General features: G+C 44.8%; 1 protein-coding gene and 1 non-coding gene across 2 annotated transcripts; both read right to left on the bottom strand.

Annotated features, from left to right (window-relative positions):
• Positions 1-307: 307 nt before the first annotated feature.
• Positions 308-16149, bottom strand: LOC126425099 (facilitated trehalose transporter Tret1-like). The gene is made up of 2 exons (XM_050088062.1): positions 15082-16149; positions 308-649 (listed from the first exon to the last, which is right to left on the bottom strand). The coding sequence occupies exons 1-2, from the start codon at positions 16147-16149 to the stop codon at positions 308-310; spliced, it is 1410 nt and encodes a 469-aa protein (XP_049944019.1).
• Trnat-ugu (transfer RNA threonine (anticodon UGU)) lies at positions 11650-11724 on the bottom strand. Its single transcript has one exon. It is a non-coding gene; the product is annotated as a tRNA-Thr (tRNA).
• Positions 16150-20510: the final 4361 nt, after the last annotated feature.

Here is a 20510-nt window from a genome sequence, read left to right as displayed (position 1 = left end):
ATCTCGTTTTCAAACAAATAAATTAACTGCAAATAGCTCTTAACGAGACAGACGTGTTGACTTAACGAATACTTCTGTAGATGAATGCCTGCGACAACAGAAAGTGTGGAAGGAAAAAGCTACAAAAAGATCTGGTGTCGAAGCACAGAGTTCAAAATAAATATACGACTGATAGACTAACTTTTAATCAGCCTTTAGTTTCTTGTGAACGACGTACCAGACCTGTAAACAACTTTACGCTAATCTCTCTAATGTAGGGAGCATATTGTCAACAACGTGGGTTTTCACAGGTGACACGGATTCACTCTCATCCGAGAGCTGACTTCTCAGTACGAGTGGGAACTCTGGCAGTTCGCCTGTTGACACGAGCGTCCATTTCTTCATTAATCTGTGCGAAAGTTTTGCCCTTGGTCTCAGGCATCAGAAAATACGTGTACAGTGTAGCGCACAGGTTGAGCACGGCGAAGCCCCAGAAGGACCAATAGGCGCCCACGCTGTCCGACACCACCTGGAACATCTTCTTCAGGAAGAAGCCGTACAGTGACACGATGGTGGTGTTGATGGATGTGGCCACTGCTTTGACGGACAAATGGTATATCTCGCCGATTAACGGATATAGCACCGCTCCCGCGCCAATATCGTAGGAAAACTGGAACAACATACACATCTTTTAGATTAGAAACTTTTTTCAGTTGTGACAACAATAAGCTCTACTAGGAATAATGAAATGCGACTATTGAATCATCACTGTAGGTTTAAAGGTTTCACAATATTCTAAGTTTTTTAGTGGTACAGTCGAAATTCTACAGCTAGGATGAAAAACCATGTTATGCAATATCTGTGGTTTCATCCATCCCAAATTCGCAAAAATGTTCCAATCGTTTGATATACGCAATCCATCTAGGGCAGTGACTCCCAGCATTGTTGATAACATTACTGTTATATCCTAGCCAGTAATGCCACCCGAGCCCGCTGCCAAAAGGTTGGCAGTATCAAAGTCCTGACGCCGTCCGCATAAGCAGCGCCAGCGAGACAGGAAATCGCCGCAAGTCTGCGCGCGCCACCGCTGGCTTCTGGGTTCTTAAGCGCTGGAGTCGCGAGCGCTAGGACAGTTCTGTATTCGCCGCTCAGTTGTATACTCGCCACCGAATTGTGTACTTGCTAGTCAGTTGTGTGTTCATCGCAGCAGAGTTGTTGTTTGTCGTCAGCCGACGCTGACCTAGCCGCTCCGACTCGAACCAGACAGATCTCTGTAGACACGGAGTTCACTACTGTGTTTCTGTATCTTCGTTAATAAAGATAAGTACCGACTTTTATTTAATCAGAGTGTTTGGGTTTTCATCTTTCTGTTCACTGTTCCAGCGGACCGGTCGGCCCGCTATTAAAAGTGTGGCGGTGACTTCGTAAGCCGTTTCTACAGCGAATTGTTTGTCCCTACGAACGCCGCCACAAAAATTACCATCGAAGGCAATCAGTTGTTAGCTATTAACCGTCCCTTTCCCCCCTTTCTCGACTTCCTTCTACCATCTTCAACGTCAGCGCCTAGCTAAATTAAAAAAAAAACCAACAAAGATTTTCCTTGAAGATTTTTGTTTTTAAGATGATCAATGATAAACAGTATTTAGTTTTCGCTTGTGTTTTATTAAATCACAAACTGAAGGTCCATTGAGACAACTGATGCTGCTTATTTCTAACAACTTGTTGTTATACAATGATGAAGCAGTTCTCAGTGCATCGCGAGTGCACCTGAAATTTGTCATCAGAAAAGATAGCTAACTGTCCATGCTGAGGGTAGACTACCTCTGTACCACTCAGACAACTAGCAACAGTAACTTACTGTTTGTAAATCACTTAATTGCCTGACTCCTTCCTCCTGATCTGTCAGAAACTTGTATTTCTTCAGGTTGCCAATGCTTTGTTTCTGACTATTATCACTTACAACAATAATTATAATAATTCTGTTTAGACCCTGTAGCAGCATAATATCATTACTTAGTTACTGCTGTATTGTGTTGTCAGCAGTTCTGTATCATTGCAACGTGGGTTATGAAGAAATGTCTCGTCCATTGCAAGAACTACCTACAACTCAGAGATGGAATTTTAATGAGATATTTCAGCACATTTGATATCTATTTCTCAAAGGTTCAAATGGTATGAGTAGTGGAGCGAATAAGTGAATAAGATGTTCTTCCATTCATTTCACAAGCTGTAATCCCCGCCACTCTGTCTTACGGTACAAAAACCATTGCTAGAATTTGAATTAAAAATTAATTACTAATAACTTATGTAATTAGTATTAAATTGTTACAAAGTAGTAATAATATTAATGATCTTAAAAGTGAACCCATTTGATTTTACCACTAATAAAATTTAATTTTGCGCCTTAGAGGGTTATTATCAATAGGCTGGGAGCCATTGACCTAGAGGCGCAGTAAAACATCGTTGATTTTAATGTAATTTAACATTTTCTTCGTGTTTTGTTCTTCTTGAAATTATCCTCTGTGTTGACAAGATTTTCCCGTTCATAACGGTTAACAGGGTTCCATTACATGCTTTCAATGATTCCTGGCGCAATGGTTTGTTTTCTAGAAGGCTTAAATTATGTCAGACTTCGAACTGGCGTTATTTTACTAATATATTCGAAAACTTGCTGGCGTCGCAGGCTTATAAACAAAGAAATATGTTCGGTCTTTGGTGGAGTTTAGTCGTCACTGTTTTGTGTGAGCTAGTATCTCAAACATTACAACAAGTAAGAAGTAAATATTTGATGAATACTATTGCATGAAATGACTCCATATCCGCCTGTAAGTGTCAGGTTATTAGTTTACTTTTGGTGCAGTTACAGAATTTTGGCCTTTAGTCATTTTTAAATAACGATAAATTATCTTTCCGGCTATTTACATCTAAATCTACATGTATTCTCTGCGAACCATAGTGAGGTCTATAGCAACGTAATCTTTCAATTGGGCCAGTTATTAGTGCTTCTTTTCGTTCTATTCACGTATGGAGAATGGGAAGAATAATTACTTAAACGTGTATAACTACGTTCAGTATAGGCAAACACAGCTAAAATGTGTATGAGAAATGTTGGCAATGTACAGTTAAGAAGATGCGAAATGCCTTAACAATATTATTATACTGGAAAATACAAGGCAAAGTTAAAATTCCCAAGTTCTCTCGGCTCCTTTCAGCAGATGTGGCTTTTTATTACATCCTGGTAGGTATAGAGATGCAGCTTGTGCTGGCCTCTTGCAAGGTGTAGCTCACGCAATGCTCCTGTAATATGCAGCCTGTGCTGACCTCGCGCTGCTGTTTGATATGTACGAGGTGCATTCAAGTTCTAAGGCCTCCGATTTTTTTTTCTCCGGACTGGAAAGAGATAGAAACATGCGCATTGTTTTAAAATGAGGCCGCATTCATTGGCAATACGTCCCAGAGATGGCAGCACCGTACGGCAGATGGAATTTTACCGCCAGTGGCGAGAATGAGAACTGTTTTAAATACTTAAAATAGCGACGTTTTCCTTACTTGAACAGCGTGCAATCATTCGTTTTCTGAATTTGCGTGGTGTAAAACCAATTGAAATTCATCGACAGTTGAAGGAGACATGTGATGATGGAGTTATGGATGTGTCAAAAGTGCGTTCGTGGGTGCGACAGTTTAATGAAGGCAGAACATCGTGTGACAACAAACCGAAACAACCTCGGGCTTGCACAAGCCGGTCACACGACATGATCGAGAAAGTGGAGAGAATTGTTTTGGGGGATCGCCGAATGACTGTTGAACAGATCGCCTCCAGAGTTGGCATTTCTGTGGGTTCTGTGCACACAATCCTGCATGACGACCTGAAAATGCGAAAAGTGTCATCCAGGTGGGTGCTACGAATGCTGATGGACGACCACATGGCTGCCTGTGTGGCATGTTGCCAAGCAATGTTGACGCGCAACGACAGCATGAATGGGACTTTCTTTTCGTCGGTTGTGACAATGGATGAGACGTGGATGCCATTTTTCAATCCAGAAACAAAGCGCCAGTCAGCTCAATGGAAGCACACAGATTCACCGCCACCAAAAAAATTTCGGGTATCCGCCAGTGCTGAAAAAATGATGGTGTCCATGTTCTGGGACAGCGAGGGCGTAATCCTTACCCATTGCGTTCCAAAGGGCACTACGGTAACAGGTGCATCCTACGAAAATGTTTTGAAGAACAAATTCCTTCCTGCACTGCAACAAAAACGTCCGGGAAGGGCTGCACGTGTGCTGTTTCACCAATACAACGCACCCGCACATCGAGCTAACGTTACGCAACAGTTTCTTTGTGATAACAACTTTGAAGTGATTCCTCATGCTCCCTACTCACCTGACCTGTCTCCTAGTGACTTTTGGCTTTTTCCAACAATGAAAGACACTCTCCGTGGCCGCACATTCACCAGCCATGCTGCTATTGCCTCAGCGATTTTCCAGTGGTCAAAACAGACTCCTAAAGAACCCTTCGCCGCTGCCATGGAATCATGGCGTCAGCGTTGTGAAAAATGTGTACGTCTGCAGGGCGATTACGTCGAGAAGTAACGCCAGTTTCATCGATTTCGGGTGAGTAGTTAATTAGAAAAAAAATCGGAGGCCTTAGAACTTGAATGCACCTCGTAGGTCTTGCTTCTCTAGTGCTGTAGTTAGGTGGCCTCCCAGCTTTGTCCTAGCGCTCTGCCAGTGTTGGGAATGTTTCCTTGTCGAAATGCAATGCACAACTAGGCTGTCAACCACTCGCAACATATCTTTCTTTTTTGCGAAGTTTCTGAGAGTCAAAATTCGTCTTGTCACTTCATATCACCATTTTAGCTTAGGACAAAGTGTGCTCATGCATTATTGAATTTCTCTCCATTTTCACTTAGCACAAGTTGGCCATCTTGGATTTCACACCATTTTAACTTAAGATAAGTGTACTCAGTATTGAAAAAACAGTCTTAATCGCGATTTTTTATTTATTTACTGCCGACCGGTTTCAGCCCATCGCAGGGGCCATCTTCAGGGCGAACATATGTTCGACTGCTGGTGGCGTCACCTCTACCGATGTGACGCCACCAGCAGTCGAACATATGTTCGCCCTGAAGATGGCCCCTGCGATGGGCTGACACCGGTCGGCAGTAAATAAATAAAAAATCACGATTAAGACTGTTTTCTTAATACTGAGTTAATTTTTAGCATTCCCTGTTTCTCCACAACCATGTTGTCCAAACATTTAGGATAAGTGTGTTGTGATTTCAGAGGGGTAGGGAAAAACCTATTAACAGTAAGTCAGAAGGTGACTGCAGTGTCACTATAAATAACATACCAGTAGCGGTACTGAAACTATCAGCTACATGGCCTTTTTTGAATTTAGGGTCATTTTAAACCTCTGTTCGCTAGAAATGCTTCCCAAACATTTAAATATGTCTATTCTTTTAAAAGTGAATTCGTCAATGGGATAACATCAGTGGGTGCATTGGACACGACCGTGTACTCAGTTCTCTCCACGTTAATTTTCATTAATTTGTCGTCTTGCAATATTTCTGCAAGGACGTATCATGAGCTGCAAGTTCTCTTTGCTATCACTTATTAGATCAAATTCGTCAGCATGTGCAAGCTGATTTCTTGTGTTATTACTATCTTATTCCAGCTGAGTTTAATTTTTGGTGTCTCTGACTATCCTTTTTAAAATTAATTTAAACAGTATTAGGGATAATGTGTCTCCTTGTTTAAGGTCAGTTTCGTTTTCAGGATACTCTGTCATTACTGAAATGATCTTGACTCTGCAGTATCTTTCCTCTAAACACATCTGTACTAGACGCTTTAACTTTTGTGGAAACTGAAAGTCTTTCAGGCTATAGCAATTACTTTTGAAGTCACCACATATTTTCCATTTGTTGTCTTTGTATGCAATAAATTTGGCACATTTTCTAGGCTCTCGTTACTCTTTTAGGTGAAACTGGTGTACGAAACTGGGACGCGACACATTTTACTTCCATAGTGGAGCAAGAATGGTTTCGACGTAACTGCAGATAGTCCAACTTCTGTTAAGCGCATTTTGAATAACTCTGACAACGAAATTCTGTTTTTAGATTTTAATATCTCGGATCTGGAATCAGCCCCTTTCATACCAGACATAGATCCCATGTAAATCTATGTAATTGTCTTTTCCCCTCAGTGTTATCGTGTGATTTCAGGAACTCTCGTTTCTGTACGTTGCTGCCCATGTTAGTAATCCACAGTTAATGAGGCTGAGACAGAAGGTAATCTTTTGGATAAGTTTTGATGGAGCAGTTCTTTGAGGTCTGTTATTTTTCTTTTTCTTTTATCAATTAGATTTTAATTAATTATTGACTGTGATGTACCAGTCTGACATGGATACTTAACGGTGTCATTCAGAAGTGAATCTTACAAGAAATTTTAATATCTAATAAAAGCTGAGTGGCCAAAATTCACCGGAAGGGCAGTCCCATTTGTAGATGAGCCTTGTTTGACGCATGAATGTTATATGAGGGATATGGTGCGGGTGCAGACATGATAAGTGGGCTGTAATAACGGACAAGTTTGTAATTAACAAACCAGCACGTCTAGTATTAATCAACTCTGAACGTAAGATGATAACCGGTTCCGCATGGATCATAGCATACGGTAGATTCTATAAAAATTCGGTTTTCCGAGGTGAACAGTGTCTAGGATGGATACTCAAAGTCGCAGACAATGTCTGTAAAATACACCTTTCAAGGCCGGAAATGACACAGTTAATAAAATATTCCCGGTTGTTATGCCGTGGTCGGATGTATTTCACGTTAAAACTGTACATTTCGTCTCCAACTGCAGAGAACATTTTCAACGGAGATCGTAGCTTCTTTGAGAGCCCGATCCACACCCTGATCTCTACCGGCTGCAGCGAAATTCCATTTACGCGAGCATCCGCGCAGTGATGTGTCGTCACACGTTTTGAATATCTGGGCAACTAACCGTTATCGGTTGCCGTCGTCCGCTGATGCTACCACCCTATGTTGGAGGCCTGAAAAAGATCTTCTTCATCATTGGGATCCAGACGTCGTTCAATTTCAGGCTATCTCCCTCCCTATTGAAATTCCTGGGGTGTTTAACAATCTCTATCGCCTCGCTATATAACTTTTCATGGTATGCGCTTGTGGTTGCCTGTACTTGAGTCCTATCAAAATGAACGTACTGGTCTCCTGCCTGCAAAGTATGTCCCGAAACAGTTGACCTGTCAATCTCTCCCCTTCCACAAGTTGTAGTTGTGCGCTTCTAGCCGTCTTTGACCGTCCTTTTTGTACTATCGAAGTACACCTCCACACAGCTACACGGAATCCTATAAATTCCTGCTTTTTTCAAGTGTTTACGCTCTCTTAAACCGCCGCACGGGACGAACTCAAGTATCTGACGAACAGACGGCAGGTCTGCTCCGCAAAGCCATTCTGAGTGCAGTCAGTCTACTGTGATTCAAATCGTCGCTGACTTGAACGTGGAGCGCCACCAGTCCATTTCTACCAAGTCTGTTAGGAGGTAAATGCATCACACGCGATTCCGCATCAGACAACCAACGTCACATCCAGTTTCATCTCATAACTTTTCATCATTGGGTGCAAATGTGTCAGGGGGTCTTCTCTGAAAGTGCACCGACGGAAAAAAAATTGCAACGCCAAGGAGTTGTGCTATATAAATGAAAGTTGGCGGGCGTGTTCCTACATCTGAAGGATGATGTCTATTCAGATTTCGCGCCAGTCACATAGAAGTGGAACTTTTAGCGCCACAATGAGGATGCAAATCAGATTTGGTATACATACACGCTCTAACGCTCGTGGATGTTAGTAACCTTTGAGGTTGGACGTGATGAGTTGAGGTTAGTCAAGAATGCTTTTAAGGCTACAAAGACGCCAGTATCAACACCTCACCGAGTTTTAACGAGGTCCTGTAATAGGGCGACGAGAAGCTGGGTATACATTCTGCGATATTGTAAACAGACTCGGCAGGACTGTAGTCATTGTACATGACTGCAGGCAGCGGTGGTCACGAGAATGTATGGTTGCAAGAAGACAGGGTCCCGGACGGCCACGTGGCACTACCAAGAGTTGGGAATATGGTTTTGGCGCAACGTACTACATCTACAGCAGCAATTTGATCAGCAGTTGGAGCCACAGTGACACAACAAATTGTCACGAACTGGTTACTTAAAAGGCCAGCTCCTAGTCAGACACCTTGTAGCGTGCATTCTACTGACCCCAAACCACCCCAATTTACGACTTCAGTAGTGTCAAGCGAGAGCTCATTGGAGGGCAGGTTGGAGGACTGTTGTGTTTTCTGATGAAAGCTGGTTCTGCCTCGGTGCCACTGATGGCCGTGTGGTAGTTACAAGGAGGCCAGCTGAGGACCTACACCTGGAGTTATAGTTGTAGCGCGATTTCGTATGACAGCAGGAGCACTCTCATGACTGTCCCACACACCCTGACTGTAAATTTATACGCCAGTCTGGTGATTCGAGCTGTTGTCCTGTCATTCATGAACAGCAGTCCAGGGGGTGTTTTCCAATAGAATATAGCTCACCCACATGACAGTGCTATAACCCAGGATCCTCTACAGATCGTTGACATGTTGTCATGTGTCTCCAGTCGAACACATGCATCGGAAAAGCAGATAATCTGATTCGATCTGACCATCGTTTGAGTATTAGATTGTTTACTGAAACTGTAGAAATTGACGGAGAATGTTTAAGGCAAATATTAAATAACCAATTTCACGTGAGGAAAGTGAGTGTGAAACCCATTCCGGAATTTCTCAACATCGAACAAAATGGAGCTTATGAAAACGTTTGTACTTACACTTTGAATAAAGTTGAAAATGATCGTAATTTCTTGGAAAGAGTGATAACTTGTGACCAATATTAGTTTTTCCATTATGATCAAAAATTAAGAGCCTATCCATGCTCTGGAAGCACCCAACTCCAGCGAGAGCGAGAAGAGCTCGAATGAGCAAATAAAGAATCGAAGCGATGATAACCATTCTCTCTTGCAAATTCAGGAACTACGTATCTTCACTGGACTCCTAAAGTATTAATCAAAATTACCACCTTGACGTTCTTGTTCAACTCTACTAGGCAATAAGAAAAAAATACCCGAATTGTTGAATAATAAATTGTTGAATAATAAATTTTGGGTTCTGCTTCAAGAAACGCATCGCCTCATACTTCTTTCTCTGTTAAGTGGTTTCTATCGAAAAACAGCATCCCAGTGTTAGACCACCCAAATGCAGCGCCAGCATTATGTCAAATTACAATGCAATGTTCCTTTGGACATGCATCATAAGATGCGCCGACTACAGCCGTTGTGAAGGACATGAAATGTATTTGCAATTGCGAATATGGACAACCATCAGCTGTATAATGGAATGACGGCAATGAAAATTTGTGCCAGACTGGGACTCTAAGCTGGATTTCCCGCTTATCCCGAGCGGTCGTCTCACCATTTTTGTCTATATTGCTTTTTTCTATTTTATTATCAGAGTGACTTGGTACTATCACGAAATTTCAGTAGACCATAGTGAAATCATCACGTAATATAAGCTGCAAATGGGAGCAAAAATTAATTATAATAACAAAACAATAGTAAACGTAGAAAGGAAAAAATCCGAGAACATAGCCGAAAAACCACCACCAACCTCTCATGATACGTATAAACAATTTTTTATAATTTTTATATTTATTTAGTTTATATAAGGAAGGCCAATTGCCTCCTAATGCAATTTGCCATATATATATATATATATATATATATATATATATATATACACTCCTGGAAATGGAAAAAAGAACACATTGACACAAGTGTGTCAGACCCACCATACTTGCTCCGGACACTGCGAGAGGGCTGTACAAGCAATGATCACACGCACGGCACAGCGGACACACCAGGAACCGCGGTGTTGGCCGTCGAATGGCGCTAGCTGCGCAGCATTTGTGCACCGCCACCGTCAGTGTCAGCCAGTTTGCCGTGGCATACGGAGCTCCATCGCAGTCTTTAACACTGGTAGCATGCCGCGACAGCGTGGACGTGAACCGTATGTGCAGTTGACGGACTTTGAGCGAGGGCGTATAGTGGGCATGCGGGAGGCCGGGTGGACGTACCGCCGAATTGCTCAACACGTGGGGCGTGAGGTCTCCACAGTACATCGATGTTGTCGCCAGTGGTCGGCGGAAGGTGCACGTGCCCGTCGACCTGGGACCGGACCGCAGCGACGCACGGATGCACGCCAAGACCGTAGGATCCCACGCAGTGCCGTAGGGGACCGCACCGCCACTTCCCAGCAAATTAGGGACACTGTTGCTCCTGGGGTATCGGCGAGGACCATTCGCAACCGCCTCCATGAAGCTGGGCTACGGTCCCGCACACCGTTAGGCCGTCTTCCGCTCACGCCCCAACATCGTGCAGCCCGCCTCCAGTGGTGTCGCGACAGGCGTGAATGGAGGGACGAATGGAGACGTGTCGTCTTCAGCGACGAGAGTCGCTTCTGCCTTGGTGCCAATGATGGTCGTATGCGTGTTTGGCGCCGTGCAGGTGAGCGCCACAATCAGGACTGCATACGACCGAGGCACACAGGGCCAACACCCGGCATCATGGTGTGGGGAGCGATCTCCTACACTGGCCGTACACCACTGGTGATCGTCGAGGGGACACTGAATAGTGCACGGTACATCCAAACCGTCATCGAACCCATCGTTCTACCATTCCTAGACCGGCAAGGGAACTTGCTGTTCCAACAGGACAATGCACGTCCGCATGTGTGTGTGTGTGTGTGTGTGTGTGTGTGTGTGTGTGTGTGTGTGTGTGTACTTCAAATGGCTCTGAGCGCTATGCGACTTAACTTTTGAGGTCATCAGTCGCCGAGAACTTAGAACTAATTAAACCTAACTAACCTAAGGACATCACACACATCCATGCCCGATGCAGGATTCGAACCTGCGACCGTAGCGGTCGCTCGGTTCCAGACTGTAGCGCCTAGAACCGCACGGCCACACCGGCCGGCTGTACTTCATTTACACATATTTTACAATAGAACTGGAGCGAAACTGAGTCAAAACACAAAACAAAGAAAGCAGGTAAACTAGGAGAGAACAAACCGAAGCAAATCAGATGGGAAACACGCATAACAAGGAAAGCACCTATCATCAGAAAAATGAAATTGACCAACACCCTGGCGACGGAAAACAAGATTCAACATGTTGGCGAAGAGGTCTCGATATCGAGGCATTCGTAAGTATGTCCAGTAGGCCGTGATCATGTACTACATGAAGTTCATGTAATCTTCCCCCTCGCCTTCTACAACATAATGAACGAAGTGTCCCATTAACCACATAACGGTATGGGTTTTCGGCAGTGGAAAGAGAGAAGAATCTGGTCGCAATATGATGTCCGTAGTGTAGAACGTCTCAAAAGATCGAGTAAGGAAGGCCATTTGCCTCCTAATCCAAGACCAAGTTGCCATATGACCCCCAAAAGTAAAGCGATGTCGTATCGTATCTGTAGACGTACAACGACTACATAAATCCGAAATTAGAATTATATTAATACCTTCAGCTGCTAACGGGCGTTGATATATATCAACGGAGACGGGTGAAAAGCTGTGCCCCGACCGGAACTCGAACCCGGGATCTCCTGCTTACATGGCAGACGCTCTGTCCAGCTGAGCCACCGCGGGCACAGACGATAGCGCCACTGCAGGGACTATCTCGCGCACGCCTCCCGCGAGACCCACATTCTCACCTTGTATATCCACACACTACATTCGTAGTGTCCCACCCCAACACACTCATTACTCGTGGAAGACATTCTTACCAATCCCGTAAGAATTCGGGGAATATGTGTGCATCTGCACAGAAGAAGAAGGTCATGGCCGATATTGCCAGAACGATATACTTACATAGATATGGTGACTGTTCTTTCGGAAGAACAGACACCATACGGACATGTCCCAAAGAACAGACACTATATCCATATAAGTACTTAAATCGGTGTCGCTAAGCCCAATAGGGAAAAGTCGCTCGTTCGTTGCATCAAGTTACTTACCTTATACCAAGAGGACGTTACGCGCCGCGAAAGACTGATATTGCACCAAACTGACGCCCAGTTTGTTTGAGGCGGTCCTCTTTCAACGAGGTTCGGGCAAGGGACTGCTTTCCAACGAGTCTGTAGGAATTTCATGGTGAGGACGGGTCTCCATAAAATGTCAGCCCCTAAATAGCTCACCGCGAGATAGAAGTCACGAAACTGTTTCAACTTCTTATTTATGCGACCAACATCAGTAGGGGGTTCAAGACTAGCAGGACGGGCACAGAGAAATAAACGAAACTTGAATGTGTGAGTTTATTGAGTTATCATCAAAACAGTACGTCGCACATATAGCATCTGCGTCTTCCTTCGTATTTCAGCCGGGCCCAACCCCCCAAAGGAACGAGGCTTCGTGACCACCTCATATCGTAAGCGAAAGATATATCGTTTCCATAAGAAACGACCAGACAGTTGCTGTAGTTTCTTCGCCATCATCGAGGGAAGCGGATAATCTTGGGCCACGTAATAAGCTTTGCGTAAAATGTAAGTATCCATTATTCGGACTTTCTGGAGCAGAGTAAGAGAACGCCTTTCATGCTCTAGTATCGCTCCCTGAATATTTTACGTAACATACTTCCAGTTGAGCGTCGCCATTTTGAGTGGACAACGATCAATGATGATACCGAGAGACGTATGCTGATCCATCACAGTAACCCGTGGGACAACGGCGTCACCAAAACCTCGCAAAGTGAGAAGCCTGAATTTGCCTTCATTAAGTAGTACACTTGAACTCTGACAATAATCATCGATTACAGCCTTCAGTCGAGATACCTCCACAGAATTTCGGAGTAGAACGCTCACGTCATCCGAGTATGCTACGAACAGCTAGCATCCAACCTCTCAGCTGGGATGCTAGCATCCGAAGTAGGGGTTACAGAGACAACACAAACAAAGTCATTAACAGCGGGCTTCCTTGAGGCAATCCCCGACGGATATTTATCGGGGGCGTCAGTTGGCCATTAACAACCACCGAAGCTGAAATACCCGTGAACAGATTTGAGAGCACTAACCGTGTGTCAACAGTAAAACCAACAGCTTGCAGAATCCGAAGCAAAAAGTCGTGATTAACACGATCAAACACCTTATCAAAGTCCAGGAAAGTAAGGGCACAAGGGACGGACGTTACAGCAGCAACCGCAACCACGTCACTACACTCGATTACAGGAGTAAGAATGGTACGACCAGGTACGCAGCTTTGATGTTTGGCAACAATCATCTCCATCAGAGTCGACACCCTACTATTAACTACCCTCGCCACAGTCTTATAATCAAAGTTTAACTAAGTAATTGGGCGAAAGCTATCCTAGAGAGCCGGTCCAGGGCGTTTTGGGATTTTTCCCACACTGAATGAGGTCGGACTTACTCCACCCTGTAACACTTCATTCAAAAGAGACGTAAAGGTAGCACCCTACAGCGGCCAAAAGCGCACATAAAATTCTTTGGGAAGTCCATCAAGGCTGGGAGACTTTTGAGAAGGCGACCCCCAATAAGTCTGTAAACTTCCTCAGGCTGAAATTCAGCTAAGAGCGTTTCATTATGTCCAAGTGTAATAGTAGTATCCAAGATGCTGACTAGTGGGTCGCAAGGCGTTGTACTAGACTCATCGATGTCGTAGATGTCTGCATAGGAAAGAGATAGTACACCACTGGCCATTAAAATTGCTACACCACGAAGATGTCGTGCTACAGATGCGAAATCTAACCGACAGGAAGAAGATGCTGTGATATGCAAATGATTATACCATCAAGTTTCCGACTTTGATAAAGGTCGGATTGTAGCCCATCGCGATTGTCGTTTATCGTATCGCGACATTGCTTTTCGCGTTGGTCGAGATCCAATGACTGTTAGCAGAATATGGAATCGGTGGGTTCAGGAGGGTAATACGGAACGCCGTGCTGGATCCCAACGGCCTCGTATCACTAGCAGTCGAGATGACAGGCATCTTATTCGCATGGCTGTAACGGATCGTGCAGCCACGTCTCGATCCCCGAGTCAACAGATGGGGACGTTCGCAAGACAACAACCATCTGCACGAACAGCTCGACGACGTTTGCAGCAGCATGGACTATCAGCTCGGAGACCATGGCTGCGGTTACACTTGACGCTGCATCACAGGCAGGAGCGCCTGCAATGGTGTACTCAACGACGAACCTGGGTGCACGAATGGCAAAACATCATTTTTTCGGATGAATCCAGGTTCTGTTTACAGCATCATGATGGTCGCATCCGTGTTTGGCGACATCGCGGTGAACGCACATTGGAAGCATGTATTCGTCATCGCCATACTGGCGTATCACCCGGCGTGATGGTATGGGGTGCCATTGGTTACACGTCTCGGTCACCTCTTGTTCGCATTGACGGCACATTGAACAGTGGTCGTTACATTTAAGATGTGTTACGACCCGTGGCTCTACCCTTCATTCGATCCCTGCGAAACTCTACATTTCAGCAAGATAATGCACGACCGCATGTTGCAGGTCCTGTACGGGTCTTTCTGGATACAGAAAATGTTCGACTGCTGCCCTGGCCAGCACATTCTCCAGATCCTCACCAATTGAAAACGTCTGGTCAATGGTGGCCGGGCAACTGGCTCGTCACAATACGCCAGTCACTATTCTTGATGAACTGTGGTATCGTGTTGAAGCTGCATGGGCAGCTGTACCTGCACACGCCACCCAAGCTCTGTTTGACTCAATGCCCAGGCGTATCGAGGCCGTTATTACGGCCAGAGGTGATTATTCTGGGTAGTGATTTCTCAGGATCTACGCACCCAAATTGCGTGAAAATGTAGTCAGATGTCAGTTCCAGTATAATATATGTGTCCAATGAATACCCGTTTATCATCTGCATTTCTTCTTGGTGTAGCAATTTTAATGGCCAGTAGTGTATAACACACAGTCTTGAGCAAGAAATGCACGTGCGACGTGAATGAGAAGGTTTTTAATTACGTGGTAGCCAATCATGGCGGCGAGCGGCGCCCAGTCCAGCGCGGCGTCCACGTCGCCGTGCAGCTCGTCCAGGTAGAAGTAGGCCCCCTCGGCCGCCAGGCAGACGGCGCACAGCACGAACGAGACAATGCAGAGCGTCCGGCGGCCAATGCGGTCGATTATGAGCGACGCCCCGAGGCTCGCCAGCAACTGGACGGACACGAGAATGATGGACGATATGTCGGCGTCGAGGCCGCTTCCGCTTCGCTCAAATATTTGCGTCGTATAGGCCGAAAACGCCACCGATCCACTGGACATGCGCAAGACAATGAAACCTATCATTAAAAGTAACGTTCTGCGATGCACAGGTACTACCAACACGTCTTTCAGCTTCCCTTTAGTTTCTTGCTTGCGACGTAGGGTCTTGCGCATTTCCACCAGTTCTGAGTCCATCTCCTGTGGATCTAGTTGTCCCTTCAGTCTTGTGAGGGACTTTACCGCTTCTTGTTCCCTGTTGCGAATCAGGAAGAAATACGGAGATTCTGGCATCCAGATGAAGGTGATGACGAAAAAGATGGGAAGAGAACAACAGATAATTGCTGCGGTCGTAACAGACACGTAGGGCCCTATGCAGTAACTGAAGAGACTACCGCCCTGCAGCAGCACTGAGTGGATTGCTACCGACGTGCCCCGTATGTCAGTGTCGGCGATCTCGCCGAGGTACATGGGTATCACCGTGAGGACGATACCACTGCCCAGGCTCCCGACGATTCTGCCGGCGAGCAGCATCCCGAAGGAGTCTGCGAAAGCGACCATCACCCACCAGGCGAGGAGCGGGACAGCGCTGAGTAGCAGCAGTTTCTTCCGCCCCAGCACGTCGACGAGGTAGGCGGTGGCGAATATGGACACCGGCATGGTCAGCGAGTTGACGGACGCGAGCCACGAGCCCTCGTCTGCGGTGAGTGGAATTGGCGAATCCTCGGACTGAAGGGTTGGAACAGTCGTACCGGACCAGCCCGAGAAGGACCCGTGGGAAGCGTATGCCAGCGACGCTGAAGGAAAGAAGAAAACACCGTCGTCGTTTAACATCCTCGATCACCTGACGTGATCTTTAAAGCAAAGCAATAGTCAATGAGGAACGACAGTACTTGAAGATGGAACAACAAAACTTTGGCAATCATAATCACGTATTGTTCAAAAGAAGACAAAACTCTCCAGTCCTTATGTTTCACAGCGAGTAACTAATCGTTTTTAATTTGAGAGAAACTTCCAATGTAGAAGCGGTCTTGCACAGTGGTCATTCACTACGAAGGAATACAGCAGTTTTCTTTGACAACACCGTTGGTATTGCACTAGGAAAACACACCATATGACAATATCAGGTTCTTCTCACTTTGCACCTTAAATTTAAAAGTAGACGTAAAAATTATACACTGATTTGCAAAACTTAAGGACGAAAGTAACTTTCGCGTGATCTGATACTATCAGTTACCATAGCTCGCTCAATCTTAGATCGTAGATACAACAACAGTTCCAGTACAGTACGGAAGGTACTTGAAAGAATGTGTCAATGACAAGAAAATAAATAAAAATTTTTTCAAAGACTATAACTACACTGGAGTCCACTGGACATTGCAATAGGCGTGACATCGTTCTTAACAACGTGTGTGATCACCACGGACGTGAGTCTACGCTCTCCAAATTGCTTCCATGCTGGCCACAAGGTTGGTAAGCAGTTCTTGGAGGGGCGTTCCATTTCCCTAATTCCCTAACAGCGCGGTTGCCAGCGGTTGGGATGGTCGTTGGTGCATGTGGATGTGCTGCGGTTGGCTCCACAACGCGCCCCTCGAGTGCTCGATGTCGTTTAACTAGGGTATAGGGACAGGCCATTCCTTTGGCCCAATATCGTCTTACTCCAAGAGCTGCTCCAGCTGCAGTGTTTGATGCGGTCGCGCCTAGTCATTCATAAATGTGAAGTCAGAGCCGAATGCACCCCTGAAAGAACGCTCGTAGGAAGGGGTACAATGTCACAATAACATTGACTAGTGAGTGTACGGTTTCCAAGGATTTTAAGGTACCCACCTCATCCTATGTGAACGTTTCCCACTTAGACATATGATTACGGAAAAGGAATGCATTCACAGGTTACCAACACTCACAATGTACATAGAAAACAAATGAATAAGCATACAGACTCGTCTGAGTGCTGAACACGTGAACCTATAGAACTGTTAGTCCTGTGAAGTCTTATATAGGCGTGATGAAGCGGAAATTAGACCAAGCTGCGAAAGACAATGTGGGATCAAAAAAGGTGAAAAACTGACAATAGTGAACATGCAGCCAAGTTTATTTCGACCTCACCGTCCGCTAACAACGAAGAAAAAACAGTAGCTTGCAAAGACGCAAAAACACAGTAAGAAAATAGTTTGCCAATCTGATAAGGAAACACTGGTTTTAAGCTACAAATATCAAAATGTAGAGACGTATTATGTATCCATTTTTCTAGAATGACTGTAGAAGGTGCTCCATAAATAAAAGCGAAACCACGTGTGGTGCGAAATACTATTTGATTGCAGTAAGCTTAAGGCAGAGAAACCAATAATAATTGATTATGTATCAATTAAGTATTCATCAATGAAATACCTGGCTGAATGGTTCCTCGCCAAGTTGCTAGTTAATAAACAATAAAAAAAATCATACATGAAAAGACGTAACGCACTGATGCGTAACACAATCCGAAATATCTCTGACGCTATCATTCTTATACTTGAACGTCTCACAGCTCCGGATCATGTACTTCCTGGCAAGGATTCCAGACTGCCGGTGTTATCTTGACACACCATATATTACTGAACTGTTTATCTGTTTAACATTTTAATTTACATTTTTTTGTTTGAACATCATGTACGAGTGTTCCAAGCCCTTTGGCTCAACATAATACAGAATGCTAAAATGAGTTACTGAGTAGTTACCTCACCAGTAGTCGGAAAGTTTTATAAGACGCAGCTCACAACCGTTAACATTTTCATGAATAGTTAATCGATGTCGAAGAATTACTCTTTACAGGAGTTTGCAGCCTTGCATGTAATGTACGGCGAAGCGAAATGCAGGGCCGTGGAAGTCGAAAGAATATTCAGAGAAAAGTTTCACAATAAGTATTATTCTAAATGGAACAAATTTGTCGCCCTGGATAGAAACTTACTATGAAGTCGTCCATTAAATCCACTGAAGCTGACCAAGGCTCTTGACGAAGACTGTTATCACAGTGGACTGTAAGGAGATGATGGCGGATCCATTGCGGGAAAAAACGGGATGTATCCTAAAGAATCATCCGATTTGTCGTGTTTATATTTCTGAAACTAATAAACATATACAATGAATTTGGATTTTTAATGAATGGGAAACTCAAAAAGTTTTTTATTTTTTACTTTTATATACAGCATTTGATCAAAAGTATCCGGACAGCACCAAAAACATACGTTTTTCATATTAGGTGCATTGTGCTGCCACCTACTGTCAGGTACTCCGCCACACACCGTTGGGTGGCTTGCGGAGTATAAATGTAGATGTAGATGTAGATCAGCGACCTCACTAGTCATTGGACTTCGTGAGAGAACAGAATGGAGCTCTCCACAGAACTCACGGACTTCGAGCGTCGTCGGGTGATTGGGTGTCACTTGTGCCACACGTCTGTGCGTGAGAAATTCCACACTCCTGAAATCCCTACGTCCACTGTTTCAGATGTGATAGTGAAATGGAAACGTGATGGGACACGTACAGCACAAAAGCGTTCACGCCGTCCTCGTCCGTTGACTGACAGAGACCGCCGACATTGAAGAGAGTCGTAATGTGTAATAGGCAGATATCTATCCAGACCATCACACAGGAATTCCAAAATTAGGGGAGAGGTGAGGAAACTCGTATTTCATGGTCGAGCGTCTGCTCATAAGCCACACACCACGCCGGTAAATGCCAAACGACGCCTCGCTTGGTGAGGTAGTCAGTGAAGAATGGGCTGCCGTTCCACAAGAAACCTTCCAGCACCTGATTGAACGTATGCCTGCGAGAGTGGAAGCTCTCATCAAGGATAATGGTAGGCCAACAGCATATTGAATTCCAGCATTACCGATGAAGGGCGCCACGAACTTGAAAGTCATTTTCAGTCAGATGTCCGGATACTCTTGATCACATAGTGTAGGTGTTGAATAAGAGCCGACCGGTTCGGCCGAGCGGTTCTAGGCGCTTCAGTCTGGAACCGCGTGGTCGCTACGGTCGTAGGTTCGAATCCTGCCTCGGGCATGGATGTGTGTGATGTCCTTAGGTCAGTTAGGTTTAAGTAGTTTAGATGTTAAGTCCCACAGCGCTCAGAGCCATTTGAACCATTTTGTTCAATAAGCCTCCCTATAGATGCACTGCATATGCCAATGCTGTATTCATATTGTTCCCACACTGCAGCGAGCATGTCTTGAGTTACAGTTCCACAAGATCTGTTACGCGATGTCTCAGTTCATTCATTGTTGTTGGTAATGAAGACACATAAAAATAGTTTTTTATAAACCCCACAAGAAATAAACACCCCATACTGTCAGGTCCAGTGACCTTGGAGGCCAGTAATGCAATGATAAATAATTTGGTCCAGCGCGACCGTTTCAATGTTCAGTAATTCTTTGACTTAAAAAATTCCCGTTCATCCAAATGCCAGTGTGGCGGTTCTCCATCCTTTTGCTAAATGAAGTCGTTCGGATCATCAGTCTCCAACTGTGGGAAAAGAAAGTTCTTAAGCGTATCGAGATGTGTGCTTCTTGTAAACAGTGTTCCCGGCAAAGAAAAATGGACCATGCACCTTTTGTCGTGAAACTGTTCAAAACACATTAAGTCCCTCTCATATTGTACAACTTCATGTAGTATTTCCGTACCCCATATTCTAATATTAGACGTTTCACCTTTCGATTTAAATGGAATGTAACCTCGCCACCAAACACTAAGCGTGGAAGAAAACTGTCATCTTCCACCTTGCCAAGAACGAAATTACAGAACTGCACACATTGTTGTTTGTCACCTTCACGAAGAGCTTGAAGCAGTTGAATTTTACATGGTTTCATGTGTAAACGTAGATGCAAACACGCCAGACGAACATAGGGGGCATGTTGATCTGTCGAGCTGCACGGCGAACTGTTTTCTGCAGAGTCCTTGTGAAACGATGGCAGACGCGTTCGATGTCTGTATGAGACACTTGGGAACGGCTCGGCGATATGCCTTTACACAAACAACCTGTTCCTCGCAACTGTTCACGCCAGAGTTTAATTCTGCGTGCTGTAGGAGGGTCCACATCGTATCTAGTACGAAAGTCACACTGAACAGTTGTTTCTGACCAGCACTGCTCAAGATGTAGAACACACAACACTTTCTTTTGTCCCGATACACTTTTTAATAGAACTGAGGTGAGCGCG

This window comes from Schistocerca serialis, chromosome 1, assembly GCF_023864345.2.
Source record: "Schistocerca serialis cubense isolate TAMUIC-IGC-003099 chromosome 1, iqSchSeri2.2, whole genome shotgun sequence".
Lineage (NCBI taxonomy): Eukaryota > Metazoa > Arthropoda > Insecta > Orthoptera > Acrididae > Schistocerca > Schistocerca serialis.
The sequence above is the reverse complement of the archived record's forward strand: the minus strand, read 5'-3'. Positions and strand labels throughout refer to the sequence as shown.

Excerpts from the sequence above, each read along its gene's own strand:
- LOC126425099 (XM_050088062.1), bottom strand. The coding sequence starts at position 16,149 with ATGTTAAACGACGACGGTGTTTTCTTCTTTCCTTCAGCGTCGCTGGCA. Across the intron at positions 650-15,081 it reads CCGCCATGATTGGCTACCAC|TTTTCCTACGATATTGGCGC; the intron begins GTAATTAAAAAC and ends ATGTTGTTCCAG.